General features: G+C 57.6%; 2 protein-coding genes across 10 annotated transcripts in view; one reads left to right on the top strand and one right to left on the bottom strand.

Moving 5' to 3' along the window:
- SZT2 (SZT2 subunit of KICSTOR complex) overlaps positions 1–14,149 on the top strand; it is a 59,484-nt gene extending 45,335 nt beyond the window's left edge. For 3 of the 9 annotated variants that reach the window (XM_063345109.1, XM_063345103.1, XM_063345102.1), the window contains 15 exons: positions 131–401; positions 618–697; positions 1,041–1,166; positions 2,910–3,115; positions 3,235–3,328; positions 4,753–4,833; positions 5,243–5,317; positions 6,369–6,434; positions 7,677–7,890; positions 8,171–8,354; positions 8,666–8,788; positions 9,059–9,560; positions 9,883–9,999; positions 10,400–10,468; positions 13,002–14,149. In XM_063345109.1, the coding sequence (XP_063201179.1) occupies positions 131–401; positions 618–697; positions 1,041–1,166; positions 2,910–3,115; positions 3,235–3,328; positions 4,753–4,833; positions 5,243–5,317; positions 6,369–6,434; positions 7,677–7,890; positions 8,171–8,354; positions 8,666–8,788; positions 9,059–9,560; positions 9,883–9,999; positions 10,400–10,468; positions 13,002–13,148 (2,355 nt within the window). In that variant the 3' untranslated portion in view covers positions 13,149–14,149. The remainder of the gene's footprint in view (positions 1–130; positions 402–617; positions 698–1,040; positions 1,167–2,909; positions 3,116–3,234; positions 3,329–4,752; positions 4,834–5,242; positions 5,318–6,368; positions 6,435–7,676; positions 7,891–8,170; positions 8,355–8,665; positions 8,789–9,058; positions 9,561–9,882; positions 10,000–10,399; positions 10,469–13,001) is intronic. The other 6 variants (XM_063345111.1, XM_063345108.1, XM_063345105.1 and 3 more) reach the window with 5 other exon arrangements.
- A 67-nt stretch (positions 14,150–14,216) lies between these two features.
- HYI (hydroxypyruvate isomerase (putative)) lies at positions 14,217–17,266 on the bottom strand. Its single transcript, XM_063345112.1, has 8 exons — positions 17,028–17,266; positions 16,818–16,929; positions 15,654–15,768; positions 15,430–15,508; positions 15,194–15,243; positions 14,949–15,018; positions 14,632–14,766; positions 14,217–14,432 (listed from the first exon to the last, which is right to left on the bottom strand). The coding sequence occupies exons 1-8, from the start codon at positions 17,221–17,223 to the stop codon at positions 14,344–14,346; spliced, it is 846 nt and encodes a 281-aa protein (XP_063201182.1). The 5' UTR covers positions 17,224–17,266; the 3' UTR covers positions 14,217–14,343.
- Positions 17,267–27,665: the final 10,399 nt, after the last annotated feature.

Below are 27,665 nucleotides of genomic sequence, written 5' to 3'. Positions count from 1 at the left end.
TGGGGCTGGTGATGGAGAAGGCTAACAGAGATGTCTGCAGATGGCTAAAAATGGGTTTACTGTGTTCTTGTGGGTCCTTACTCCAAGGCTGGCAGTAAGGAGGCTTTCATGGCTGTGTCTGCTTGCTTAGGAGCCAAATCCTTTCCTGAACTCCACTTTGGAGGTGGATGCACTGATCCGGAGCTCCAGTCCCCCACCTAGCAAGGAACAGGGCCGGCTGAGCAGCTCTGCCCGCAGCCTACCATCTCTGCATTTCCATCCTGATGTGGTGCCCTTTGACGAAGCTCTGCGGGATGTTACCACCATCAAGCGCATACCCCATGGGCCTGACTTGGGACCTTTTGACCCCGTGTCTCGGCATGGGGCACAATTCCTGGAAATCAAGAGCATGGAGAGGAAAGGTAAAGCAGGGGTCTTGATGTCACAGGAGCCTCCTGGAAAAGGAGCTCAGAAAGAGCATAACAAGAGTTCTGGCACACGGGAGGGACAGTTTTCAGCGGCTCCTGCCAGGGTGCTGTGAGGGGATGGGTTATGGTCAGAGTAGGGTGGGAACAATGGGGAGTGGTGGTACTTGGGGTTGTGGCTTGATACTCTTGTGGCTGCTTTCTCTCCTCCAGAACTGGAGAAGCAGATGAAGATTGAGAATCTCTTTGTCACCTGGCAGCAGAGATCGGCACAGTCCAACATGCCTATCAGTGTGAGTGCAGCCCAGGCGGGTGGCAGGCTGGGCCTTCTTACAGCACACTGGGAGCACCAGCTTGCCTATGGCAAAGGAGAGCACTGGAGCTCAGAGCAGGGTGCATGTGAGGGATGGCGTTTGGCAGTGGAGCAGTGCTCTCCACTTGAACTTTTGGGGTTGCTGGGCTCTAGCACCAGACTGGGAAAGGGGCCTCACTTCCCAGCACTGGAAAGGCTGTAAAGCTGGGGGGTTCACTCCAGAGTTTGATCCCCACTTGAGCAGCAGCACAGTGTTGCGATGGCTTGTTCCCAGGCTTGAAGAGGCATGCATGCTGTAACCGTCTTGCTCTTGTGCTGTGTAGCTGGCAGACCTGGAGACCCTGAAGCAGTCCTCACGCCTGGTTCACTACTGCGCTACCCCCTTGCTCTTCGACCCGGCCTTCCGGCAGCAAATCCAGACTGACCAGCAGGGCAAGGTAGAGGGGAAGGTGAGTGTCAGCAAGCGCTGGTAGGGTTGGGCTTTGTGCACTGGGACATAGGATGGCTTTGCAAGCTTTTCCCAAGTCAAGGTTTCTCTGCGCTCACCCCTGCATTACAGGATGCGTTTTCACCGTGTAAGGTGGAGACTGAAAAAATCGTTGGGTTCTCAAAGCCTTTCTCCTGCAACCACACCGTCCCTGAGGAAGACAGACTTCTGTTTTCTACCCAGATTATTCAGGGCTGAGTCTAGCAAAGCCATCAGAGCGTGCTGTCTGATACAATCTGTTGAGGAAGCAAAACTTCACTTTATGCATTCAGCACCCAGACCTGGTAAACCTTGCCTGGACCCAGCAAATAGCTAGAATAATTGAAAGCAAACCAGCTGAATCTTGAGCAGGTTGCAATGTGACAGACTCTAACCAGTGCAGATCCCGCACTGGCTGTTCACGGTCTGTACGTGTGTCAGAAGGGAAGAACAGGCTGTTGTAATTTATCTAAATGTCAAAAGAATTCTGACAGGGTCTTTAAACAGAGGTTGCTACAGAAATTGAGCACTCACAAGAGAAAGGAAAAGTATCATCACAGAATGAAAACTTCACTTAGTTTTTGTAACAGAGCAAAATGAAAATTGGTTATTCAATTTGAAGAGCCTGGCAGCAGGGGTTTCAAGGTTGTGTATTGGGTTCTGTATCTCCAGATCATTTATCGCAGTACATATGAGATGTCACGCTTTGCAATGCTGTGTGGCTGTTCAGATTGGTCAGAACAGAAAAAGACTGCAAGAAACTCGAGAAGAACCTGAGTAGCCTGTGAAATGAGAGGTATTATGGGAGCTGGGACCTGGTTCCCAGTAAAACAGAGCACAATGTGGAGAGAAATTTGAAATCCTCCTGTGTTGTATACTAACTGCAGGGCCTGCACAGAGCAGATGGGTCAGTGGATTTCTTTAATTTATGAACAGTTGCATGCAAAAGGCAGGCTATTTAGAGTACATCAGAAAGGAATGTTAGTATTATGGGTAATATTTCAATATGTTTCTAAAATGCTAGTGTATTAATGTCTTCATCTGGACAGTAAGTGTGAGACCAAGCATCTTGTGGCAAAGGCACTGAACTAGAGACAGTCGGAGAAGGTCAGAGAGACCCCAGGTAAAGAGACTGCTGCTGGGGTAGGTGAATGAAAGGGCAGGTAGAAATATGTAAAAGAGCCCCAGACTTGAAGTAGAGAGATCAAGAAAAGAAACCTACGTCTTTCACAGCACAAAGACAAGTAGTATTCAGGACACCAAAAGGAGAATTCAAAATGTTTAAAAGGAAACGCTATTCCTGTTCAGTGCTACCTAGAACTACTAGTAAATCCTGAGTAGTTAGCAGAATTCATAAGGGGATTGGACTCTTACCATGGCAATAGGAGCTGAAGCTCTGTTGAGCCTTGCATGAACTAGTTGTGAGCCGTTAAAACTTTGTGGAAGCTGTTCTGTGGGGGGAATATGTGAATTATCCCCTTCTTCCAGGGCACCTCTTGCTGTAGTCTATTGAATTGCTGTTAGGTCAGTTCATGGCTGGGTAAAATTTGGATCTTGTGTTTCAGCTCATGCACTAGGACAGTGTTTGAGGAGCCAGCTGTTAGGGTTCTCTGGCAGAGGGGGATCTACCCTCTGCTCAACCAGAGCAACTGGTGGTGTCTCAGCAAGTGTCACCTGCTAGGGCCAGACACAGCAGCTCTCCTTAGGAGATTATTTGCTTTTCCAGAAGCGCCACCGCTCAAATGATTCTACAGCTTCAGGGAGGGACCGCAGCCACAGCTGTGACTCGACAGAAGCACTCCCCTGCAAGGTGAAGGAGGAGCCCTGGCTGCAGGAGATGTGCAACGCCTTCTTGCAGCAATACATCCAGTACCTGCAGAGCATGGGCTTCATTCTGGTACAGGTGCGGCCACCCTCACCCACCACTCGCAGGTCAGTGACATTCTGGGAACCCTGTTGTGAGAGAAGGGCTGACGCACTGAGCAATGCCCTAGTTTGACACAAGAAGCATTGACTCCACTGTTCAAAGCTCTCTCTGTTGTAATTTCCAGTAGCACAAGCCGGATCCGAGCTCTGGCAGCAATGGGTGTGGAGGGGAGAGGGTCCTTTTCCTACACGAAGCCAAAAGCAGAGGGGAGTCCAAAGGTGAGAGTGCATGTCTGCTAGAGGGGTGGAACTGGGATGGAAGGCAGCTGTGGAGTGGGGCAGTTCTCCTGGTTGGCTTTGGAATCGGTTTCAGACAGAAAGGATGTGAGAGGGCACAGAAAGTAAAAAAGTAAAAAGCAAAAAAAAAAATCTGTCTAGTCCAACACCATCTTTGGGATGTTGGGTCAGATGAGACCTCCTTGCCCTCCTGCATGTCTTCCTGCAGCCCCTTCTTGGACTGGGTGGAACCTGGGAAATCTCAAAAGGCTGGCAACAACTTGGAGGGGGCTCAAAAGAGGAAAAGGGTGAGCTGGGGCCAGGACAGCTGCCTTTGGGTGTGATTCTGGAGGTTTACCTGTCAGATAAACTTTAGCATCTATGTGAAGGGCAGTTCTGGGGCAGAAGGATCTTGAGTTAAAGTGAGATGAATGCTGAAGTTGAAGAGATTGGAGAAGATAAACCCAGAATGGCTCTACCGCAAGAGCAGGCTGAGGCTGTTCATTTTTAAAGAAGTGGCAGCTAGGGAGGGACAGGACAGAGCTCAACCAAATCACAGCTAACCTGGGGAGGGATTGACTCCTTGCCGTCTTATTCGATACAACACCTAGACACCATCAAATGAAAGTGCTTTGAAACTGGCTCCCAATAAAAGGGAGTGTTTCTTTGTGCAGCAGGTAACAGTGGTCTTTATCAAAAGGTTTTGTGAACACTAAGAGCTTACATGAGTTTTGTGAACACAAGAGCTTACAAAAGAGAACAGGTAAGTACCTGGAAGAGGAATCCATCTGAGTTGCTGGTTAGGCAGAAAGCATCTGTGGCTTGTGAAATCACCCAGGGATGATGGGAACATATAGCATTTGCACACTCTTTTCTCACACTTTCCTGGCACCTACCTTTGGCTGATGTTGGTACAGGCTCATGGGCAAGCAACATCTTGCCGTTAAAATGAGAAGAGAGCAATCCACTGGAACAACTCAACAGGGGGCAAGTGAATTTGCTGGCAGCTACTCTCTGAGTCCAAGCTGGATGCCTTTCATAGCTGCTGTGTCAGGCAGATGTGATGGTCTGGGGACTGCTCGGCAGGGAGAGGTGGGAATGAGGTTTTGTGGACAGCATCACCCCTTTCAAGGTGTTTGAAAGGGGTGTTCAACATTACACGTCCTTGAACTCTAGAGACACCCTGTCCTGAGTAAGCAGGAGGCGAAGGGAGCAGTGTGCCTGGTGTGCTCTCTTGAAGGCTTGTTAGAATTCTTTCACAGTCAGCTCTGGCATGTCTGCTCTCCTCCCTTCAGCGAGGGTGCTTGGGTGATGAGGCTCCTCCATTTCCGTCTCTGCCACAGAGCCTTATGGCAGCCTTGCACTGCGGTGTGCAGGCTGCTCTCCTGTGCCAGAGAGCCTCTCCAGCTTTGTCCTTCTTTTCCTAGAGCACAAGCCCTGCTGTTGCCACCTACCATCTACAGAGAGCTCTTCCAGGTGGGATTGTGCTGATGGAGTTGGCCTTCCAGGTAAGAAGGAACAGGAAAGAAAGTACAATCTCTGGGGGTTTGAGGGCAGTCTTCAGAGGAGACAAAATGAATGATGAGGAGGGGTGCAGGGACATGGATTCTTCCTTTCTTGTCCTGCCTCTTCCGTGGTCCTGCATGACTGTGGATCATCTAGGAATGGTTCTGCAGGGCTCAGAGCAGTAAGAGTTTCCTGGAGGGGGGCTCATGAAAGATGCAAGGGCTCAGCACGAGATGTGTCGCTCTGTGCTCAGCCATGTCTTGGCTGGGATGGCTTGGTTCAGACACGAGGGGAGACAAACCATGGAGCAATAGTGTCTGGGACCCATCCCAGAAGGTGAAGCATGGGGACTGTTCTCTTTCCCTGGAGAGGCTCAAGGCCTGTGCTGTGCTCATGTGCTCTCTCCTCCAGGGTTATTACTTCTGTGTGAAGCAGTACGCGCTGGAGTGCTCACGGATCCCCATGGGCCAGTCTGTGAACTCCCAGGTAATGGCTTTGCAGGCACAGCCAGTGCTCCTCAGGGTCAGGGTCTGCTTTGGGAGAGCCAGCAAGCTCTGGGACAGAGTGGGCATTTGAGGTGCAGCAAGTTCTGGAGAGCTCTGCTCCCTCCTCCTGGAAAGGCAGAGCCTTTTGCAGCCACATGCCCTCCATGGCCCGCTGCTTGAGCAAATCTGGAGTGCAGTGAAAGGTGGTGGGACGTTTGGCAAGAGGATGACTCTTGTCCTAGATTAGGGAGCAAGATAGAGCAGGCTGGGAAGGAGTAGGGGTAATTCTGTCAAAGATGACTGCTCCAGGGAAAGTCAGTGCATGGAGAGCTAGAAGCTCCCTGCTTCCCTTGGAACAAAAGGGAAGCAGAGTGGGAGCAGGGATCTGTGAACATAGATGGCTGCCCTTTGCTGGAGGAGATCACTTTCTGCACCATGAGCCCTGGTTCTTGATTACCTCTGTACCTTGCTCTACAGCACCATGGGGTTGCCTGTTCCCTTCTCTTTTGGTGTGTCATGGTGTGTCCTGCCTGTCCCCAGGGCACTGGGTGTCTGCTTAGAAGCTGACCAGCCCCAGCTGTCTGAGGCAGGAGGTGTGCATGACCATACTGTCCTTTCCAAGGTGGCTCTGTAGCAAGGCCGTGTCTTATATGTGCCAAGAGTGGTTCTCCTAAGCTTTGAGCCTGCCAGGGCCTTGCCTGAGGGTTTGCTGAGTCTTTCCTGGGAAGCCTGCACATGCACGGGGCAGGGTTACCAGGCTGCAGCTGGCATTGCTGGGAACATCCAGGCTCTGGCTGACTTGGGAAAAGACTTTGCCTGGTTTTGCAGTGGGAGGGGATGGTCCTGGGAGCAGCAGGCGAGAGGTGTGGGACTTGCTGTAGGGGCCTTCCCACACGCTGGGACTAGCTTCCTCCAGGTGGGGCAGCTGGGCTCCTCTGCCCCTTCTCTCCCTTTGTCCCACCCTGGGCCTGTGCAGGACAGGCTGGATGCAGGAACAGGGCTGGGCAGTGCCTTGTCCTTCTTCCCACTGGCTGTGCATCTCTCTCCATCAGGGCACTCTTACAGCCAGAGCTCGCAGCAAGAGCTGCATGGGACCCAGCTCCGTCTCTGAGTCTGCGGTACGTCCTCTCCTCCCACTGCCATGCTGGGCACGGCAGGACCTGCCAGTGCAGGGCTGAACCTACCACTGGCTGTGCTTGCACCCTTCCTGCCCCAGAGCCTGGCAGTGGGAGCTGCCTCTTGCCTCCTGTGCCAGTGCTTTCTGTAGCAGTACGTGCCACAGTGGGCAGCCCAGCGTGGGAGGAGGATTGGGTGAGCCCCGGGTGCTGGCATGGGGGCAGCGCCTTGTGTTTCTTGCTCTTCGCCCTGCCCTTCTTGGGGCAGAGCTACAAGCTTCTCTCCAGGCTCTTCCTGGCTGTGCGGGTCGCCCTCTGGCTCATGGCAGCAGCAACGCAGGTGGTGCAGAGAACGAGGGCAGTCTGTTCTCATGCCAATCCTGCCTGCTGGTTTTCCCTGCTTGCCCCCTTCTTAAACCAAGGAATTAACGGTGTGAGTCAGCTGCCCAAAGAGGTCAGAGAGCCGGAAGACATTAAAACTGGGGGCTGCTGGCATGAGGACAATGCTGAAGCCTTCACCAATGCTGTCCCCTGGCACAGTAGCTGTGGTTGTGGTGGGTGCATGGCCGGGGGCGTGGGTGTGTGTGAAGTCTGGTGCTGCCCCGGTAAAAGACCAGCACGCTGAGCAGAGGTGATGGCCATGTGCCGGAGGGATCCTCTCTGGGCACAGCTGTGACACACTAGCCACAGCTGCATCTGGCTTCCCAGCAGCCAGCCTGGATCCCTGTTAGTTACAGAGCACAGGGAATTAGCAGTTCTGTTGTTGCCCATCTCTGGGTCTAACCACTCCCCCCAGGTCCCTGTGCTGTCTCCTGCTCTCAGGGGACATTCAAAGTGTCAGCCTTTGTAGATCCAGAACTTGCTGGGGCTCCAGCCCCAGTGTGTCCTGTACCCACTGAGGGACTCAGCTGAAAGGAGGCTGTGTCCTTCACAGCCATGTGGCTTTCAGCTCAAAGGGGGAATGAATCTCATGCTAAAAGAGACACAGTGCCGATCAGTCCATGCTGCTAGTGGAGACCAGGAGTGGGGTCAAGTGTGGAAGGAGCCACCAAGCTGTATCCCTTGGGGCCAGGCCTGCAGGTCTGCTATTTGCGGTGTGCACACAGCTTCTCGTCTGCGTCCTGCTCTGGTGTCGGGGCAGGGGTGGCTGCACTGGCTCTGCCATGCCTTGCTGTCAGCAGGGCTTTGCAGGAGGGTGTGAGGTGCCTGGTAACATTCCTGCCTTGACTCCCTGTCCCTCTGCAGCTCTCCATGCTCTTCACGGAGGAGTGTGACAAGGTGCGGGACCTCATGCACGTGCATTCATTCAGCTACGACTTCCACTTGCGTATAGTCCACCAGTATCTGCTGGGTTCCCACATGACTCTCCGCCAGGGCTACCATCTCACCAGCTTCCTGGAGGATTTCATTGCCCACCACCCTGACATCCCCAAGTTTGGCCGCAACCACGTTTTCCAAGGTGAGTAGTTCAACATGTGATTGGTCTGGGGTTGATCACCAGCCCATAAATTGGCAAAAGGTTCCCAAGTACTTTAGAAGTAAACCTGACCTGGGGAGTATCCAGGGAGATGACAAGGAGAGGATGACGTGAGGGGCCCAGCTCCAGAGGAAGTCCTTGCTACCCTGTTGTGGCAGGGAGGCGGGTTGCTCTAGAGCTCTGTCCCCCAGAGTAGTTTGTAGGACACCGGGTAAGAAGCACTGAGCAGCTCCTGTGATAGCACTGTGTCCTCCTCCACTAGGCATGCTGGCCCTACCCACCAACATGATCACTGCACACCAGCTGTACAACTACATCGCTGACCATGCCAACACCTACCACATGAAGCCCCTACGCATGGCCCGGCCAGCCACGGGCAGTGACAACAAGAAGGGGACGCCAGGCACAGAGCAGAACGAATATGCACTAGTCTCTATTTGGAACAGGTGAGTGCATCTGCTGCAAGTTCCTGCAGCTGCTGGAGATTGGTGGCCACCCTGTAGTCATGGGAACACTGCGCCAAGGTGCCAGCAAAGCTGCCGGTTCTACATAATGCCAGGCAGCAGTTTCGCCCAGCTTTTCTGATATGGCCAACAGGGGTGCTGTGCATGTGTACACATGCATTTGGCATTTCTCATAGCACTTCTGAGGAGTCCTGCTGTGTCAAGTTCCCCATGCCCAATAGTTCTGTTGTGACCAAGAGCTCTTGGGGAACAAAGTGAGGTCCCCTTCATACTGGTGTGCTTTTTGTTCCCAGCTCGGGCTCCTACAAAGACTCTGAAGGTCTACGTCATCATGATGACTTCGATGTGTCCCTGCTGGTGTGTCACAGTGCAGCACCATTTGAGGAGCAGAGCGAGGCAGAGAGACGCATGCTCCGGTGAGTACTAGGGACACAGAGATGTGACATCAAAACTTCCTAGCTGGGGAGGAGGGCTCTGGGAGAGACTGGCTCTGTCTGGGACATCACAAGCAGATTTGGTGCTGTCTGGGGAAGATCCTTGCAGGGAACTGGGCAGTGTGGTGTCTGTCCTTGTCTGGGCAGAGAAGCACCCTTACTGGCAGGGACAGAGGCGCCCATGATTCATTTGCAGCCCAGCTGAAAAGGGACCAGCCCTTCCACAGCTCACAAATGTCTCCTTGCTTTCAGCTTACGTTTCTACGTCATCATGACTAGCCAGCGGGAGCTGTTTCCCCGCCTCACAGCCGATATGCGACGCTTCAAGAAGCTGCCGCGCTTGCAAAGAGAAGTGCTGGAGCCTGTGGTGGGACGGGCGGCATGGGAGGCAGCGGAGCCAGAGACAAGCCTGGGGCAGCAACAGCCAGCAGAGCGGGAGATGTGGCAGGACGTGGAGGACAGCAGCGAGTTCTATGCAGGGGGCACACAAGTCAAACTGGGGCCAGGTCTCTTCTACACCTCACCGCTCTTCCCCTTGCTGGCCTCTGAGGTGGCTTCAGCCCAGAAGCAGCTCAGCAGCATGGTGCAGCTGGCCAAGTGCCACTGCCGCAGGGACAACCTCTGGAAGCGCCTCTTCCTTCTGGAGCCTCTGGCTTCTGACAAGCTGAAGTTGGGCAAGCTGTCGCTGGTGGAGCTGGAGGAGCTGCTTGATGCTGTGCATGGGAAATCCATTGCTGATGTCGACCCCCAGCTGGTGAGCAGCAGGGATGGAGTCACGGTGCACAGCAGCTGCTGTTCTGCTCTGGAGATGGAGTGGGGTGCCGGGTGAAGGGCCTGCAGGGCACATCTCTTCCTGTTTGGTGGGAAGATAAGAGGCGGGAACATAGCTCCTAGCTGGCAGGAGAAGGGGGAGGCTGCATGGACTTGTGTATGGAGAGTGAATAGCCCTGGGTCACCACGCCTCAGTGGGCTGTGAGGGATGCATCTGACTTGGGGTCTGAAGGCTGCTGTAGCATTATGGCTGCTGGTGCCATGGCTAGAGGGAGGCTAAAATCAGCCCTTTTCCATGCCCGCAGGGATGCTTCCTCACCATGACAGTCTCCTGGTACCAGAGCCTCATCAAAGTGCTGTTGAGCCGCTTTCCCCAGAGCTGTCGGCACTTTCACAACGCTGAAACTGGCACCCAGTATCTGGTAAGACACAGCCCATCGCCTACTTGCAGCCTCTCTCCGCTGTCCAGGGCCCCTGCCTGCTGTGGCTTCTCACAGTGTGAGCCTGGCATGTGCTGTCAGGACAACATGGGTGCCATCGTGATGTTGCTCTCCACTCCGCTACTGGTGCAGCGTGAGGTGTGTGCTCCTGTGGTACAGCACTGTCTGTTTGCCCTGAGGCAGGCAGGACACTGAGCCTCATGCCACATATATCCCCATGGTTTGGCAGTGTCACCTGTGAGCCAGGCAGACTTGCATCTTTCTGGCTCTATCATGCCACTCGTCCTGCGTGTCAGCATGTCCCTGGGCTGGTGGTGTTCATGTCCCTGTCCTGGGGTTTGTGCTGTCTCCTTTGCAATGTGTGCTGTGGCTCTCTTGACAGGTGGTGCTCAACCAGAAGTTCACGGATTGCTTCGTTCTTGTGTTTCTCGATTCCCATTCAGGAAAGACGGTAAGAACATGGGAACGTAAGAGCAGCTATATTGGCTCAGGCCGGGAGTCTGTCTAGATTGATCCAGCCAAGGGCAGGTGCCCATGGGGAGAATAAGAACAAGACAAAGAAGTTTGTTAACACTTTTCTCAGTTACTGTTCCAACATCTGACAAACTGTGGCCCAGGCCTGTCCTGAGGTAGAGGTAGCCTTCTGCAGCTTAATTTCCTTTGCATAATTTGTGGCATCCATGATTTTCCCCTGACTTGCTGCTCCATGATGCAGTTACAACGTAGGTGAAGAGCTGCCTTCCTTGGCTTGTTTTTTGAACCTCCTTCTGCTCTTTTCATGTGATGCCCCTTTGTTCTTCTATTGGAAAACAGTGAGCAGTTGATCCCCTTTTCCTTCCCAGGGTTGCTTTTGGATCATGTTGTCAGCCGCCTGCTGTATTCAGTCCAAAGCCAGAGCACACTGGGTCTGGCTGTGAGGGGTCAACCAGTGCTGCGGGTGCTCTTACCTGGGCAAAAGAGAGGGGAAGCTGCACTGTGAGGGTCCCAGCAAATCTGCACGGGCCTTGGCCTTCATCGGACTTGAGGGCAAAAATGCTCTGCTTTCAGCTGTGCTCCCAGGCAGGGTGCAGGATGGGTCACAGGGGATGCAGCTCCATGTGAGAGCAGGGGATCTAAAAGATGCTTCAGTCCACATTGAGGCTTTTGCAGAGACGGCAGCGTAACCGATCCTTCTGTAAATAAATCACACTCCATCTAAAGGCAGGTAGGGGAGACAGAAGAGGTGGTGCCTGCTGGAAGGCTGCTCAGTGCCTCCTGCCACCTGTTGGTCAAGAGCCCTTCCCATTTTGTGCTGGAGCTTTTGTTGTGGCCAGTTCTATCCTCTTCATGCCAGTGGTAGTTCAGAGCTGAACCTGCTCTTTACTCTGCAGATACTGGCTTCCTCCCGGGTCGCTGAGGTTCACCTCCACATCTGAAGGTGGAATTTTTGCTAAGTCTGTTGCTGTGTTAAGCAAGCAGAGCTCTTAAGCCTGCCTTGCTTTCTCCAATGGCTTCATTGTCATTCAGAGCCCTTCATGGCTCAGGTCAGCCTTTGTAAATACAGGTGTCCGGGACTGCACCCATTCCCATTCCTCCCTATTCCTGAGGAGCCTCAGCAGAGCCTTCTGTGATTGCACTAAGGTTTTTATGTCCCTGCCTGGTGCTTCTGGTACAGCCTAGGGTGGCATTTGCCTTTTCATGTTCGTGTCTTCCTGGTCATAGTGTCACCTTGTGGTCATTGATATGATATACCCAGACCCTCTATCACCTCTCCCAGTGACTCCCATCTTGTAAGAGAAATCCTTTATGTTCCTCATGTTGTATTTCGTGCTTAACATTCATCCCATTCCTGTGGCATCTCAAAAGTCTCTAGGGCTTTTTTTCATTATCCCAATCCTCTTTTGTATTAGTGCCTCAAATTTTATCGGCATGCTCCTCATCTTTGTGCCAGACTCATTAAAGTACTAGGCAACTTGAGTCCCAAAACTGTCCTGGAGGAACTCCACTTGTAACCTCCCCAGCCTGATACTTCCCCTTTCAGCACTACCATCTTCATCTTATAATTTTTGCATTAATTCCTATCTTTTCAGCTTACCTAAATTTCCCATGTGGCACTACATCAAATCCTTCCTGAAGCTCAGATAAGATGTACTGTGATTCCTTTGTCTAGAAATACTACCTTATCAAAGAAAACTCTAGTGTTAGCACATCACTTTGGTAACACCAAGCTGCACTTTCCTCCTGGTTCGTTGTCTCTAAAGCCTTGCACACTGCTGGAATTAGGTTCACAAATCACTTTCTCTTCCCTCGTAAATGATGGTGCTGCATTTGCTGTTTTGCAGTTACACAGCTGTTCCCATGGCTTTATGGGTTTGTTGGGGGACCCTGGCTACTACATGTGCTGCGTTTCAGCTCTGGAGAACATCCAGTCCCCGTGTCTTGCTTCCATGACACTGATTTCGGTGCACTGAGTCGCTCGCGTTTTTCTTCTGCTTTAGTTCCTGCGGCCTTCTCTTCTGAACCCTGTTCTCTGCTCCCCTCTGCCCTTGCCCTGCCTTGTCACTACAGTCACTAATGAGAATGGAGCAGCCAGCATTTATTTTTAGGATTGCAGTTATTATGTTTAATCTCCTCCCCTTCCCCAGTTGTTGCACTCCTACTCTTTGCCTTAGAAGAAGAGATTTCCCTCTGATTTCCCTGGAAGCCCCTATTACTGTGGAGGCAGTAGGATCCCTCCTCTCCTGAGGCTGCTGCTGGGGTTGGTGTAACTGCAGAGGCATGGGGGCTGGGACAGAGTGGGCAACTCCTTGCACCTAATTTCCACTGGGAAAATTGGGAGGAGGCTCAAACATGCTCTGTCACAGAAGGAGACACTAGCTTAGTGCTGTTGGCATTTTGGGACTTCTCCCTTTTTTGACATTGTCAAAAAAGTGCCCAGGCACCTGGACTAGCGAAGGCACAGTGCTTGTCTGAATCCTGTCCCCTGACCTGCTCCTCCTTCTCAGCAGAGCCTCACCGTGGTTTTCCGGGAGCCATTCCCAGTGCAGCCCCAGAACAGCGAGAGCCCTCTGCCTCAGCTTGTGTCCACATACCACCACCTGGAGTCAGTTATCAACACTGCCTGCTTCAACCTCTGGACCGGCCTGCTCTAGCACTGGCACCCCCATCCTGGAGCAACACATGTACCGGACGTCTTGGCGTGGCTGTGCCATGGGTGACAATGGGGAAGAACAGGCCTCTGGGGGGGACCTGTGCTCCGGCACCACAGGCAGCGCCGCTAGCGGCACGCATGGATACTGAACTGAGGAGCCTGGGGATGTGCACCTCCATCGTTTGCTGGCTGGCTGGTGTGGCCCTCGGTGTGCTGCTTTTGGTGCGTTTGATACTGAATGACCTTGAACCGAACCGCAAGGGCAGGAGCTTGGCTGCTGTGGCTTGGCTGAAGTAGAGCGACTCTCAGGGACACAGCTTTGGCATCTGCAGGTGAGTTCTGCCTGTCGGGAAGGCATGGAGGAGCATGTGCAGCACGTCTTCTGCACAGGGCAGCACTGCCCAGCGCTCTGGCTTTAGATGGGAAGACTCCTGCATTTCAGCGCTCTGGACAATGAGGCTGCCCACTTGTGGCCCTTTGCTTTCAGCAGGAGAGCGCCAGGTGGGACAGGAAAGGTGAACTGGACCAGGGAAAGGTTTTATGGAGATGTACATTAAAGCCATTGATGTATCTGTGAAATAAACTGAACCAGATCCCCACTCATGTGCCATAGGCTAGGATGTGCAAAGCCTCCTGTAGGGGATGCAGAGGCAGCCCTGGCTGTGGGGCTGGCAGGGTTTGCACCAGAGTCTCCTACTGGCTCCGGAGCAGAACAGGCACCCCCCAGCCCATTACCTTGGTTTGGGCAGCCTGCAAGGGGGCTGCTTGCTTCACTTTCCCCACCTGCTGCAGCATCAGTGCTGGGCACTGGCAGCAGCCTCAAGAACTGCAGGACTTCGAAGCGCAGAGCCCTCTTCCCACAACTCCACTCACCAGCTGGAGCTGGACCGGGAACACTTGCGCCCTTCCCAAGGAGTGAACGCTCCCCTCAGCAGGAGGGACTGGAAACCTCTCCCTGGACACCCCTGCAGACTGGAGATGAAGGTGCTGCTGTGTACCTCACATCACCTACAGTGGTGCCCATACCATCCCCAAATATGACATGCTTAGATAGTGCTTGAGTACCAACTGCCGGGGCTGGCCTGGCAGGGCAATAGGACATAGGTGCTTTTAACTTTGACCCAAGTCATAGAGAAGACAGACACGCTCCTCTGTTAAGCCATTGCTTTGAAGTTTATTCCAACGTTTTCCTTGGTTTACTCTGCTGCTTTGCTGGTCCCACCATGCCGCAAGCCTCGGCTCTCCCAGTACGAGCGCAGCCAGCCCAGACCTTCCAGAGTGTCTCCTGCAGTGACAGACACGGCCTCCTGCTGGCACCGGAGGCAAGCTGGAGCAGGTGCTGTTCTGGGCAGGGCTCTCATCCCCAGGTAGGGACCCTGATGCCTGCCACTCTCCAAGACATGCCTACCTCTGCACAGGCCCCAGCCAACTGGTCCATGCTGGGACCTGCCACTGGTGCTCAGACCACCCCCAGGGCCACTCACCTTTTGGAGCATACTCGCACCCCACGTAGCCACTGTAGCCGAGGGACTCCAGGAGCTCAAAGATGTAGGGGAAGTTCAGCTCCCCAGGACTATCGGGCTCATGCCGCCCTGGCACCTGTGCAATCTGCATATGACCTAGGGAGGGAATGGGAGATGCTCTGCCCAAGGCAGCCCTTGCAGCAGCCTTCTCTAGGCATGGGACAAGGTGACACAAGAACAGCCCCCCATTCCCAGCCAGCTGCAGCAGAGCGTGGGGCAGTACAGCCCCATCTCAAAGCCGCTCCTGCCCCGTGGCCGGTTTGGGTGCAGGGTGTTACCAATGAGTGGGAAGTATGTTTCCAGGTTGCGAGACAAATTCCCATCCATGATCTGGCAGTGAAAGAGGTCCTGTGGGAGACGGAGGAGCTCAGCAGCAAGCAAAGATGGCTGTGACAGCAGTCCCTGTCCCTCGCCATGTTCCCAGGAGGGAATAACAAGCCCACAGCCCCTGGGATTCCCCTGTGGGCGTGTGGAAGGTTCCCTGGTGGAGGGTGGCCCCTGGAGATCTTCAGTGCTGACTCACCAGCTGCAGCTTCAGGTTGGGCCGTCCCACCTTCTCCAGGATGGCAGCAGCTAAGGGTGCAAAGAAATGAGAGACCATCACCCTCAGGCTCGAAGCTTCATTGTGAAGCCCCACGATCCCCCTTCGTCAGCTGTACTCCCTCAGCATCTCCCTGCAGGTAAGGCAACCTCCTGCCTTTCAGACTTTGGGGATCCTTCTCCCTTGAAGAAGACTTTGGGGAGAGATGTCTGCCTCACCTTGGTGCGGGGTGTTCAGAAAGTAGCGAGGGTCAGTGATGCGGTTGTTAATAGGCTCCACTAGTCCAATCATGTCTTCCTGTAACACAGTAATGTTACCTGTGGACCATCCTCTCACCTCTGCAGCAGGGAGCACACCTTCCCCGTGCCAGGCTCAAGAGGGATTCTCCATCCTCTGTACCTTAAGAGCTGCACGCATGGAGCAGGACCTGTTCCCCACTTACCTGGGCCAGGAGGTCAGCAGCATATCTGAGATTCTCGATGAAGGTGGTTTCCATCTCATCTGCCACTGCTGCCCGGTCTGCGCCCAGGGGAACCCGCCCTGCCATCAGGTGGATCCTACAGATACAGACACATCAGCCACAGGCAGCTGCCCCAGTCTCCAAGCAATACACCTTTCTCTGCGTGTGGAAAATGGGGCCAGGGTGGGGAAGCAGACACAGAATGGGGTAAGAGGAGCCATGACAGGCACCAGCAAGCAGCAGGGACACAACCTCGCTACGCTGAGGGATGTCTGTGAACATTTTGCCTCACAAATCACAGACCTTGCTTCTTCCCTCTTTTGCCAGCTGCCGCTAGCTGGAGCTTTCTTGGAGCTGCTCCTGGGGCTGCCCAAAGGCCAGCACGATGGGCAGCAGGCATGCTGCCTCTGCCAGGGGCAGGTCGGACACCTTCTCTTGCCACTTGCTGGCTTAGAGCAGGGAGGGGATGGTGGCCGGTGCTGGGCTGTGTGCAGGGCTCAATGGCCCGGTGAAAGCAAGGCTCTTTGGCAAGCGTTTGGGGAAGGCATACGATGGAAACAAAAACCTCTTTATTCTGCCCACTACCAGAGAACGCCAAGGGGTCTGGGCAAGCTCTGGCCTGCCTGGCCCATGCCCTCCCCAGGGCTTTGGACTGCATTTCTAAGGGAAAGCATGGTGCGAAGTAAAGGGAATAAAAAGGCCAAGTTGTTTTTCTGAAGGGGGTTGTGCCAGGCTAATTGCATCTCTTACAGTGCTGTGCTCAGCGCGGCCTTCAATAAAGCAACTCCTGTGCCGTCCTGGGGGAAACGACGGGTATCATCAGGGAGGAAAAGGAGAGGATTATCCCAGGGACTGTGGTGTGGAGGTGCGGACAAAAGCCACCACGGGGAAGGGCAGGGCTGGACGAGAGTACGGGCCAGCGCTGGGCCAGCTCCCAGCGACCGCGTTACGGCCGGGGCTCCACAACGAACCGTCTCTCACCAAACACCACCGAGCGTGGAGAGACCCAGTGGGAGGCAGCACGGCGGTGCAAAGGGCAACCCCCGCTGCTAGGAAGAGCTGGAGCAGGAAGGTTCCGGAGGAGCGACTTAGTGCGGCCGGGGGGATCCCAGGCGCCGCAGGAGCGGGGTCTCGCCTCGCACCTACCTGGGGCAGCCCACCGCCCGGGCGTACTGCACCGCCGCCGACAGGTCCTGCCGGAAGGCAGCCTGGCGACCGGGCACGGCCGCCAGCCCCATCTCGCCCGCCTCCTGGTTCCCTAGGAGAGACCGACGGGGCGGTCAACGGCGCCGGGGCGCCCCCGCCGTTACCCTAGGGGCGCCCCCCGCCCGCGCAGCCCGGCGGAGGCGGCCGTACCGGGAGGGGTGTTGAGGAGGACGATCCGCACCCCGGCCCGTTCCGCCGCGGCCCGCAGCGCCTGGGCCGGGCAACCCGCCGGCCAGGCCGCCTCCACCGCCCCGAACCCGGCGGCCGCCGCCGCCTCCAGCCGCGCCGGCAGCGCCGGGAGGTGCGGGAAGAGCCAGGAGAGGTTGGCGGAGAAGCGGAGCGACATGGCGCGCGGCGGGGGCGGGGCCAGGCGGTGCAGGGGCGGGGCTATGCGGAGTAGGGGCGGGGTCATACTGGGCATGGGCGTGGTTATGCAGAGTCACGCGCGGTGGGGGCGTGGCTATGCTGAGTAGGGGCGGGGCCGAGGCGGAGCTTTCCCGCCAGCCCGGCCGCCGCGTCCCGCGTGTGCAGCGGCGGGTCCCGGCAGGGCCGACCCACCCGTGGGGCTGCCGGGAGGGCCCGCGGGCGTGAGCCGGCCGCATCCTCGGCCTGGGCACTGCGGGAGCGCAGCAGCTCACGGCTGCTACGCCCGCGGCGCTCTGCCCTGCGAGGGCGCGGCAGGGCGATGGCTCCAGCCATGCCGGTGCGTGGGGTCACGGCGCCCGTGTGGGTCAGCGGCCCCACGCCGCGCCCCAGTGGGCAGAGCCGGCCCCATGCTGCCTGTGGCACAGGTGGGGTTCCTGTCGTCGTCACGGAGGCGTGCTGGGGGCGGCCGTCACGGGGGGCAGCTGCATCCTCCCTGGGAAAGGTGTTTTTGCCAGGTGTTGGCCTGACATACGCAAAGCGCCGTGTTAATTGGTTTCCTGGGGAGCTTGTCTCTAACAGTGTCTCATTATGCAAGAAACGGTTTCTTTTTTGTCCCGCGCTCTGCATATTTTACCATAAAATGTTCATCTCCACTTCTCCAGTGTGCGGGAGTCTGACCCCTGCGGTGCCCGTGACCAGCCCCGTGTCCCCCGTCCCTGTCCCCTGTGCTCTCCCAGCACAGCTCGCGGGCTGCAGGGCCAGGGTGGGTGTCCTGTCCAGCCCGTGGCCACCCAGGGGCTGTGCCGGGGCTGGCAGAGGCGGCACTATGAGCCGTGGACATTTTGCAGCCCCTTGTGCTGAGCCTGTTTCTGGGGGTTGTGACCCACCTGCCCGTGCCTGGGGAGCCCTGCGTGCTCCGGCTCCTCCGTGACCACAGCAGAAGCCCTCCGCAGCCCCCAGCCCCATGGCCCGCTGCAAGCCCCAGCAATTCCCGGCAGTTTGGGAGAGCCCAGCCACAGCGAGAGGTTTTTGGTGGGAGGACAGGGCAGCGCCAGCCAAGGGGAGAGCAGCGGTGAAGCTATCCATTAAAGAGTCTCAACTCAATTAAGACTATTGATTAATCAATTAGAAGAAGCTTGGCTCAACTTCTCAGTAATAATCCAAACTGTCCCCAGTGATGGACAGCTGGTGGCATCCCAGCCCCCAGCACACGCGTCCCCAGTGCACATGTCCCCGGCCCACATCCCAGTGCATGTCCCCTGCACTCATGTCCCCAGCATACATGTCCCCAGCAGATGGTCTGCTCCCTGCCCGCAGCTGCCGTGCCGGGGGAGAGCTGTGCCTTCCACGCATCCTTCTGCATCCTCATGCCGTGGGGCACTGGGATTGTTCTTCCCATTCAATCAAACCCAGGGGGTGCTGGAGCATGCTGAGCTCAGCACCTCCAGCTGCGTCGGTGGCAGAGCCACACAGGCACGGGGACCCCCAGAACGAGGGGGGGCACCTGCCTGGCCCTGGGGGTGCAGCCCCACTAGGTCCTTGCGCTGTGGGGATGGAAAGGTGCACGTCAAAGCCATGCACTGCTCCAGCCCCAGCAGTCCTGGCCATATTCCCAGCTGGAGGCCAGGCACCAGGACAGTGCAAAGCCCAGGAGGTGGCTGGTGGGAGCAGAAGACTTTTGATGGGGAAAGGAGATGGGGGGCGACGGCAAATAAACCCAGCATGTGGGAGACCTGGGCAGCAAGATGGGAATTCAGGGAGACCTTGCAGCAAACCTGCCCTGCCGACAGCAAGCGAAGCTGCTGGGCTCCACGCTGAAGCATTAATGGCATCTTTATGTCTCTGGTAATATATCGCATTGATTTTCTCTTGTTATAACTGCAACTCCTGCATTGCAGCCCCATGTTTTGTCACTTTACCTTGACAGGGCACAGTGGATTTACTCCCTGAGGTCCTACTTACGGCTCTGGAGCCTTGTGCCATGCCAGCACTGGGGCCTGCTCCCGGCACCTGCTGTTTGGGGGGGCTGGCATGAGCGTGGGGTCAGACCGGCCCCTATGTCCCCCCAGGGAAGTGGGGAGGGGGCTCAGTGGGGCGCTGGTGCGGGAAGACAGCTGAGTGCCGAGCATCCCTGCCGCCACACCGGAGTTTTATTGGCCCAAAGAAAACGCAGCTCCTGCACATTTCATTAGCGAGCTGACATTTCGGCGCAGACCCAGCTCTGGCCTCTGCGATGGCCTGGGGGGGAGGCAGCGGGTGTCCCCCTCACCCCAGCACGGTGCCTTGGGGTGCCCTGCGGTGCCATCAGCGACAGCTGAGCCAGCCCCCCCCAGAGCCCACTGCAGTGGGGAGCACCAGTCCTCCCAGTACCCCATAAATCCCTCTGCTTGTTGTGCTGCGGGGAAGGTTTTATCTGTCTCCCTCTTTATGAAACACATTTTAATTTAAATTGACATTTCTGTATTTTCACTACCTGTCCCTGGGCTCCCGGGCGGCTCAGCTGGCACCCTGGGGGCTGGGAGGGCGGAGGTGCTGCGTGCCGGGGGCGGCTGGGTGGCACCGTCCCACCGGGCCTTGTCACCCCCGACCCTCCTGGGCACCCCCAGATCTCTCTTGCGCTCCCCCTGCGCCCACGGCTCTGCCAGGCGATCCGGGGCTGGGGATGGGAGAGGGCACCCTCGCCGTCCTTTCCTTCCTGGTCTTTCTTCTTTGCTGTAAAGTACCCCAATATTTTGTAACTGTGTTTGGTTTTTGGCTTTTATAGGTGAGTAAATTCTAGCCTTTTTATGTGTAGCAAAAGGCTGGGAAAAATAATCCGCATGTGACCCAGCATCTCATAGAGGCAGCTGCAAGAGCTTTGCTTGTATTAAATCTCGTGATTTTTCACCAAAGATGGTTTTCCCCAAAGCCATCCCCTCTGGGTGCGAAGGGACCAAGAGATGAAAAGTGTCTCCAGTGGGACCCAGCCCCCCCTCCTCGCCTGTGTCCCCGAGGCCAGTGTGTCCCCTCGATGGCCATGCCTCCTGTCACCACCAGCCCCTGCCAGGACATCCCTCCCAGCTCCTCCAGCCATGTTGGGGCAGACTTTGCTGAGCGATGTGGCCAGCTGCATGTGTATCCCAGCTCTCCTCCCTGCCCAGAATCCCACCCAAATTCCTTGGACCTCCATGTTTTCACAGCTCTGGGCACCACTGGGGACTCAGGGACCTGGCACTAAGGGGACACGCCAGCCCTGGTGCCCGCTGGGGACTCCTTGGTGGGATCCATCACTCCGCCAGGTCCTTCTCCACTTACCACAGTCTGCGTGTACTGGGCAGAGACAATTTGTTAATTACCGTCTTTCTGCTGCTGAGCTGGCTGCTTCACCATCGTCACAGCGAGCTCTGCCCTTTGCAGCCACCTTTGCTGCTCAGCCTCTTCCCCCTTCCCGAAACGAAGGACCTGCCTGGGTTACAAATGGCTAATGAGGGGTGCAGCAGGGCTGTGCTGTAGCCAGGGCTTATGCTGGTCCTGTGGATCCTCCTCTCCTGCTGGGAACCTCCTCCTCTGCTGCTTCTTCTTCCTTCTGCTGCTCCTCTCCCTCCATCCCCTCCATCTCTCCATCCCCTCCGTCCCCCATTGCCTCCATCCCTCTGTTCTCTCCATCCCTCCAGTCCCAGGCGCGGGGCAGCATGTGGGAGACGCAGGGAAAGATGCCAAGCCCTCCCAAAGCTGTGACGGAAGATTTCTGCGGGATGCCTTAACGAGCACATTGCCCGTCTCAGGCTTACTTTTCTTACAGCCTCCAAAAACACTTGGGTAAAAGCAAATCTATACATCATATTACGGGAAACAAATGCCCAACCTTTGCCAGTTTATGGCTATTCTTCATCAGGGAGGATCGAAACGGGTGGGAAAGTGATATAAATCCCAGCGGAGCCAAGAGGAGGAGGTGAGGACCGAGCACCCCCACGTCCCCGCGGCTCCTGGCGCGGGTGGGCTCTCCATCAGCCGGCTGGGATTTTCTCACTATTTCAAGATTTCACAGGAAATTAATGAGGAGGCCAAATTCTCCTCCAGCTCTTGGAGGGGGCCGGGGCGGGCGGTGCCTGGGCCCGCTGAGCTGGCAGATGTTGTTTAACATTCCCGGCAGTAATTAATAGACGGCTTCATCACTCTTGTATGATTCAAGCATGTCGTCCCGCTTCTCTCCAAATACAGAGCAGAAATATTTGTTAAACGTGGCTGGCGTTTTTGTGTGATCATTAGCGCTCGAGCAGCTCCAGTGGCTGCAGGATTTATCGCCTTGCCAGGATTTCTTTTGGCCTCACGATGCCATCGCCATCCCTTCCTCCGCTGCCGGCCTCTCCTGGCGAGAGGCTCCCTTTATCACTTCCCCTCTGATTTATGTCCTGCCGGTTGCAACCTCTCCTTTACGCTACGGTTATGGATTCCCCCCTTTCCCATTTGTTACGCTCTGGGAGGATGGGCTTCAGCCAAACCATCCCCCTGACCAGGGGCACCCAGCGAAATTCAGCCCAGCAAAGCTCTGCTGGGATGGTTCCCACCATCTGGCACCTGCGTCGGGATGCAGGGGAAGGGTCCCCCCAGGATGCTTCAGCTCACAGCAGCCGGGTGGGCTGGCAAGGCCACCCTGATCAGTGACAGGTGGGGGGACATAGCCTGGGCTGGGCTGGGCACAGTGACAAGTGGTGACCTGGGGAGCAGGGGCAGAGCTGGCTTACAGGAGGTGGCAGCCCTTTAGCCAGCACTGCCGGTGGCCCGGGGAACCACTGCAGAGACAAATTAATAGGAGCGTCCCAGCTCATCCTCACTTGCAAACAAAAGGAAGCAGAGTCCCCCCAGGAGCGCCCCGCTCATGGCACGGGACAGCACAGCATCAGCCCCTGCGCCCAGAGTGGGGACGTGGTGGGGACGCAGGGAATGGGCACTCAGGAGGGCCCTGATGGCCACACCAATGAGGAGGGAAGGGGATGCTCCCACCGCCACCTGCCCGGCCGAGCCAGGGGTTGCTGAGGTGCCCGCGGTCGGGGCTCAGCCGTGCCCTGGCTGGGGGAGCAGGGACCCGTCAGCCTGGCACCCCTAGGGCACAGCCCGGCCCCGGTTCCCATTCCCTCCCAGCCCCAGCTCCCCTTCCCTCCCGCAGCCCCCCGGGGCTCAGGAACCGGCCCCAGCTCTGCCAGCCCCAGCACTCCATGCCCCACACCGGGGGGTGCAGGGGCCGGCCCGCACGGCACCCATCCCCAGCGTGGCCCTCTGCAGCCCGGTCACCATGTTAAGCCATCTCTTAATTAATCAGGCTGATTGTAATGTGTTTTTAGGGCATTAAAATTCAATTGTGGAATTCTCCGCTGGCTGGGCTCGCAATGAATACAGAAGTTTGCCTAATTAGAGCTGACACGCAGCCGGCGGGAGAACCAGAGGAATGGCCCCGCCAGGGCTGCCCGCCTCGCGGCCCCTCGCCCGGCCCCCAGCACCCCCATCCCTGCCGCCGCAGGGACACGGTGGGGACGAGCGCCTGCCGTGGGCACCCGGACCCTGCCGTGGGCACAGGGAGGGCAGCGCTTCCCGGCCCCAGCGTCCCTGGGGACATCCCCAGCCATGAGCCCGTGCCAACCCCCTGGCCAGGCACCAGCCAAGAGCCGAGGAGATGTTTCCTTATCAGGTCTTCTCTGTCATTACCATGGCAATTATCATCTCATTTGGAGTCTTTAGCTGCCATAATCTGTCTCTTGCACTGATTTATTCCACAGGCCTCTTCCCCAGCAGTGCAGGAGGGAAAGAGCCATCAATAAGGAGGCAACAAGCTCCATCTCCCGCAGAAGCTTTTCCCCGGCCGGAGCGGAGCAGAGGTGCCCCGTGGCCAGACCATCCTCCCGGAGAGGGCATGTCTGTCCCCACGGCAGCCTGTGGCCAGGACCAAACCAAAACCTGCCACTGGTTTGGAGCTGGTTCCCCCAAATCTGACGCATGTTTATTATTTCAGCTGCTGTTGGCACCAGCACACGTGGGGCTGAACTAGCCGTGCACGCAGGCAGGCTGGGAAGCAGAGGAAGGTGTTCACCCTCTGGGGACAGATGGAGGGACGCCAAATCCGCAGCTTCCTTGCCTTTCTCCTGTCTCCAGACCGGGCTGTTGCTTGGAGTTGTTTTTTCCTCTGTTTGCTCCAACCAGTACCTCCTGTGACTCCACCAGCCACCAAGAGCTTTGTCGAGACTTTTCTCACTGGCGTTTGCTGACTGACAACTCGCACTCCCTGCTCCCAGCTTTCCCATTGCCCTGGGCTATGGGCAGCTCTCGCCTCCTCTTTCACCTCCTCTTGCAGCTGGGACATCTGGGGCTTTTCCAGACAGCAGTTTGGTGGCAGCCCCAGCGACGGTGATGGCTGCTGGGCAGAGTTCCCCAGGTGCTGTGAGCTGCCCCGGAGGAGAGGCAGAGTGATGGGATGGGGACAACGGGGCAGTGCCAGGCGACTGCCAGCCCCGAGTGGGCTCATGCCGTGGCCTGAGCTGCTGCAGCGCTGCTGCATGTGGTCACAGCAGCTCCCTGGGCTGGGGCACCGCTCCTGCCTGGCTCTGGAACATGAGAGGCTGTGGCTGTGCCAGCAAAGCCCTGCTCCCACCTGCCTGCTCCTCTGCCTGCCCCGCTGTCTCTGCCAGGAGGGAGCCATGCCAGGCCAGGCACAGGGCAGGCTGGAGCCATGCTGTAGGGCCCAGCGGTGACAGAGGTGACACAGCAGCGGAAGGCCACCTGCTTGCGCCCGCTAGTCCCACTGCCCAGCCCTCCCCAGACATCACTGCCTTTAGCATCACCCTGGGACAGGACGCGGGTCCCCTGGCTGCTGGGAGCAGCCAGCCCACCACCCCCATACAGGTGGTGGTGGCAGCAGGCACAGAGCAGGGTGTTGTGCCTGCAGGATGGGCCCTCTGTGCCCCTCATGGCCTCACTGACACCCTGAGCAAGACAAATCCAGTGCTGCAGCAGCTTCGGTGCCCATCTTTGCCCCTACCCGCATCCCCAAGCTGTGGTGCGATGCCTGGGTTAGGTGTGGGGTCAGCAGGGCAAGGGGAAGCCACTGGGTCTGGTCACGGGCTGGAAGCCACTGACTGAGCCCCCACACCACGACTGAGCCCATCTGCAGGGCACAGTGGGGGGGGGGCAGGCCAGGTGGCAGCGGTGCCACCAGTCCTCACAGCTCCATCCCAGTCCGGTGACACTGCTCCTGTCCCACCCCTGCACCCGCCAGAGCCCAGCCTGCCTAATGGAATCCATTTATATGCAAAATCCCCAGAAAAAAGCGGTAATTAATGAAGTCCCTTTCATTACCATTATGCAAATGCAATTAATTTCAGCTGTTATGAATATGCAAATATTACAATTATGATCTAATTGCCAATGTGTGTAGGGGAGCAGGCAGAATATCAAGTCTTAGCCCAGGCCCCAGGAGCTTTGAGGTGTGGAGTTGCACCGGGATGGTGCAGGCAGGAGGGGAGAGCCGGGGGGGGAATGCCCAGCCGGGGGGGCTCTGCCTGCTCCTGTGGGTTCAGCAGGAACATGTGTGCGGGGCCAGGCAGCAGGGACGTGTCTCAGCCACTGGCTGCCCGTACTATGGGTCCTGCACAGGCCTCCTCTGCCCACCTGCCAGTGGTCTGGGGCAGGACCCCTGCTGTGCCGTGACCCTCCAAACCCTGTGCCGGGCAAGCCTGCAGCAGGGCTGGGGCTGAAGGGCTCTCCAAAACCACTGTCCGTCCATCTCCAGCCCCGGTCAGCCTTATCAGACATTCATCCCTGGGCTGCAGGGTGGAGAAGGAGGAGGAGGAGGGGGGTTACCAGGCAACTCGGTGCTTCATCCTCGGAGGGCAAGGAGGCAAACGGCAGCGAGAGGCAGGGACCTGCCCTGACCCCACTCCCTCCCATTGCCCCGTGCCCCCACGCACTGCCTGCGGGATGCCACCACTGCTAGTAAACCCCAGCTGTGTGTCACCATCCTGGCTGCAATCTCAGCATGGGGCCACTGTCACCCTCCCCACGAGGGGGTCCTGTCCTTTCAGCCAACTGGCCCCCCCCCAGTGTTGGGGGGGGGTTCAGCATCCCCCACAGCCGGGGATGCTCTGGGCTCATGGTGGGGCTGGGGGGGACGCGACAGGCAGCACAGCCGCTCTGGCAGGGGATGCGCCCTGGCCCAGAGCGAGCCCGCGGCAGGCAGGTTGGGCTGTGGGGATGCCCTGCGTGGGGATGTCCCCCGTGGGGGCACAGGGATGCTGTGGGGGGGGGGGCTATGGCGATGCTGTGCGCGGGACCAGGGGGATGCCGTGCGTGGGGCCGGCGCTCCGGCCGGAATGCGGGCGGCCGGCGGGGGCCGGGCAGTGCAGCCGGCAGCCAGCAGGCTGTGCTCCTGCACCCCGCAGCGCTCGGGTGTCACGCAAGGAAAAGGCCAGCAGCGGGGCACGGCCCTCCCCGGGCCAGCTGCGGCGCCGGCGGGGCTGCCCGGGCTGCCCGGGGGGAGGATGCTCTCTCGCCCGCACCACCGCGCTCGGCCGTCGCGCCCCGCAGCGCAGCCCCAGCTCGGCCTGGTGGCCGCCGAGCCTTGTGCACAAGGAAGAGCAGCAGCTGGTCCCAGCTGTGCCCGCAGCTGGCAAAAGCACTTTCCCCCGGGGGCTAGAGCGGCCCACATCTGCCCCAGCGCCTCCCGACCCCCTCCTGCCTTCCCTGCCAGGGCGACCGCCCCATCCCAGCTCTCACAGCAGCACCCCCACCCCGTAGCCCCAGGTAGGGGGAGAGTAAAATAGGGGTCGCTGCCTGGCCCTGGGTGCGGGCTAATGGCTGATGGCAGTGCCCCGTGCGCGGGCTTTGTTGTGCCACAGAGGATGGGCGTGCTGGAAGGCCAGGGAGACCCTCTTGTCTTTGGTCCCTCTGTCCCAACAGCCCCCATCCTGCCACCCCCAGCATTCCACTCCCGGCCTTGGGGCTCCTGTCCTTGTGGTGCACGAGGAGCCCAGGCTTCCACCCCAGGGATGGCATGTGGGGGAAGGGGGGCTGTAAGGGCACTGTCACCCCCTGGGGACCCTGCCACCTGCTCCCCACGGCCCCAGTAACCCCACCTCCACAGCCCGGCAAGGGCTCCACAGCACCCCCCTGCTCTCGGGCTGGATGGGCTTTTCCTCATCCACCACCACGACCCTTTTCTCCACGGTGGCAGGAACTGGCTGGAATCCACATCTTCCCTCCCCCCCCCTCCGCCCCATTTCCCTGATTTGGGGATGGAGTGGGATCCTCCCCATTGCTCACTTTAATTTGAGCATCATTTGCTTTGATGGTGGACTTCTTGTGCTCAGGAAGGAGGGACCGAGCAAGGCAGTGGGCAGCAGGGTGCCAGGTGCGGGGGTGCAGCCTGAGCAGCACCAAACCCCCCAATCCCCTGGCCCCTTCCCATGGGGCTCAGCTAGGAGGAGGAGGAGGAGGAGAAGGAGGAGGAGGAGGAGGAGGTGGAGAGGCTTCTCAGAGCTGCTGCTCGGTTTCCAAGGCAATGAGACGTAATGGCTGTTCATCCCGGCAGGGTCATCCCTCTGCGCTGGAGCCCTGGAGGAAGGGGCTGGGGAGAAGCCGCAGACCCCGCAGACCTGCCCAGCACCCGCAGCCTCATCCCCGCTGGGGCCAGCCCTGCTCTGTGCAGGTCAGTGCAGGCCAGGCACCCCTCGGGGACACAGGGACCTTCGCACAAGCTGTTCCCTGTCAGTTGCCATCAATGCTGGGGATGGAGCGGGACATTCAATTCCCCGGCACAGCTGCCGCCACATCCTGCAGATGCCGATGGGGTGTCAGACCCAGGGTGACCCCCTAGGGTTGCAAACCGAGTAAAATAACAACGCATGGCAGTTCTCCCCCATCTCTCCAGAGCGGTGTGGGCACCCACAGGTGCTGTCACCGCTGTGTCCAGCGGCCCTGTGGTGACTCGCAGAGGGTGCTGGGAGCTCCAGTCCCCGGGGTATGACAAAGGCACACAGCCCCAGCCCTGCTCCCCGTGCCACCCCTTGTGTTTTCCCAACTAATTGAATTCAGAGAGATTTCTTCCCAGCACTGCCAATCGATGAACCCCATGTTATCAGCCCCCCCGGCCCTCAGGATGGATATGGGCGAGGGGAAAAATTGAATTTGTGGCCATTTTCATTGGGATTTAATTGGGCAGTCTCACCTCGTTGCCTTAATCCCGGGCGCTGACGCGCGCAGCCGAGCCGGCAGCTCCCCTTATTTATCACTTTTCAAATATTTGCCTCTTCGCAGTTGTGGGAAATCGATGCTCCCGCCTGTGGCATGCCGGGAGCGACCTGGCCGGGCGGCCGGGCGGCCGGGGATCCATCAGCCGCTGCCATCGCTATCGACAGGGCGATTGGGGTTTAAGAGGCACTTTGATAGCAGAACCGG

This window comes from Chroicocephalus ridibundus, chromosome 8 (genome assembly GCF_963924245.1).
Source record: "Chroicocephalus ridibundus chromosome 8, bChrRid1.1, whole genome shotgun sequence".
Classification (NCBI taxonomy): domain Eukaryota; kingdom Metazoa; phylum Chordata; class Aves; order Charadriiformes; family Laridae; genus Chroicocephalus; species Chroicocephalus ridibundus.
Note: the sequence above shows the minus strand (reverse complement) of the source record. Positions and strands in the feature narration are given on the sequence as shown.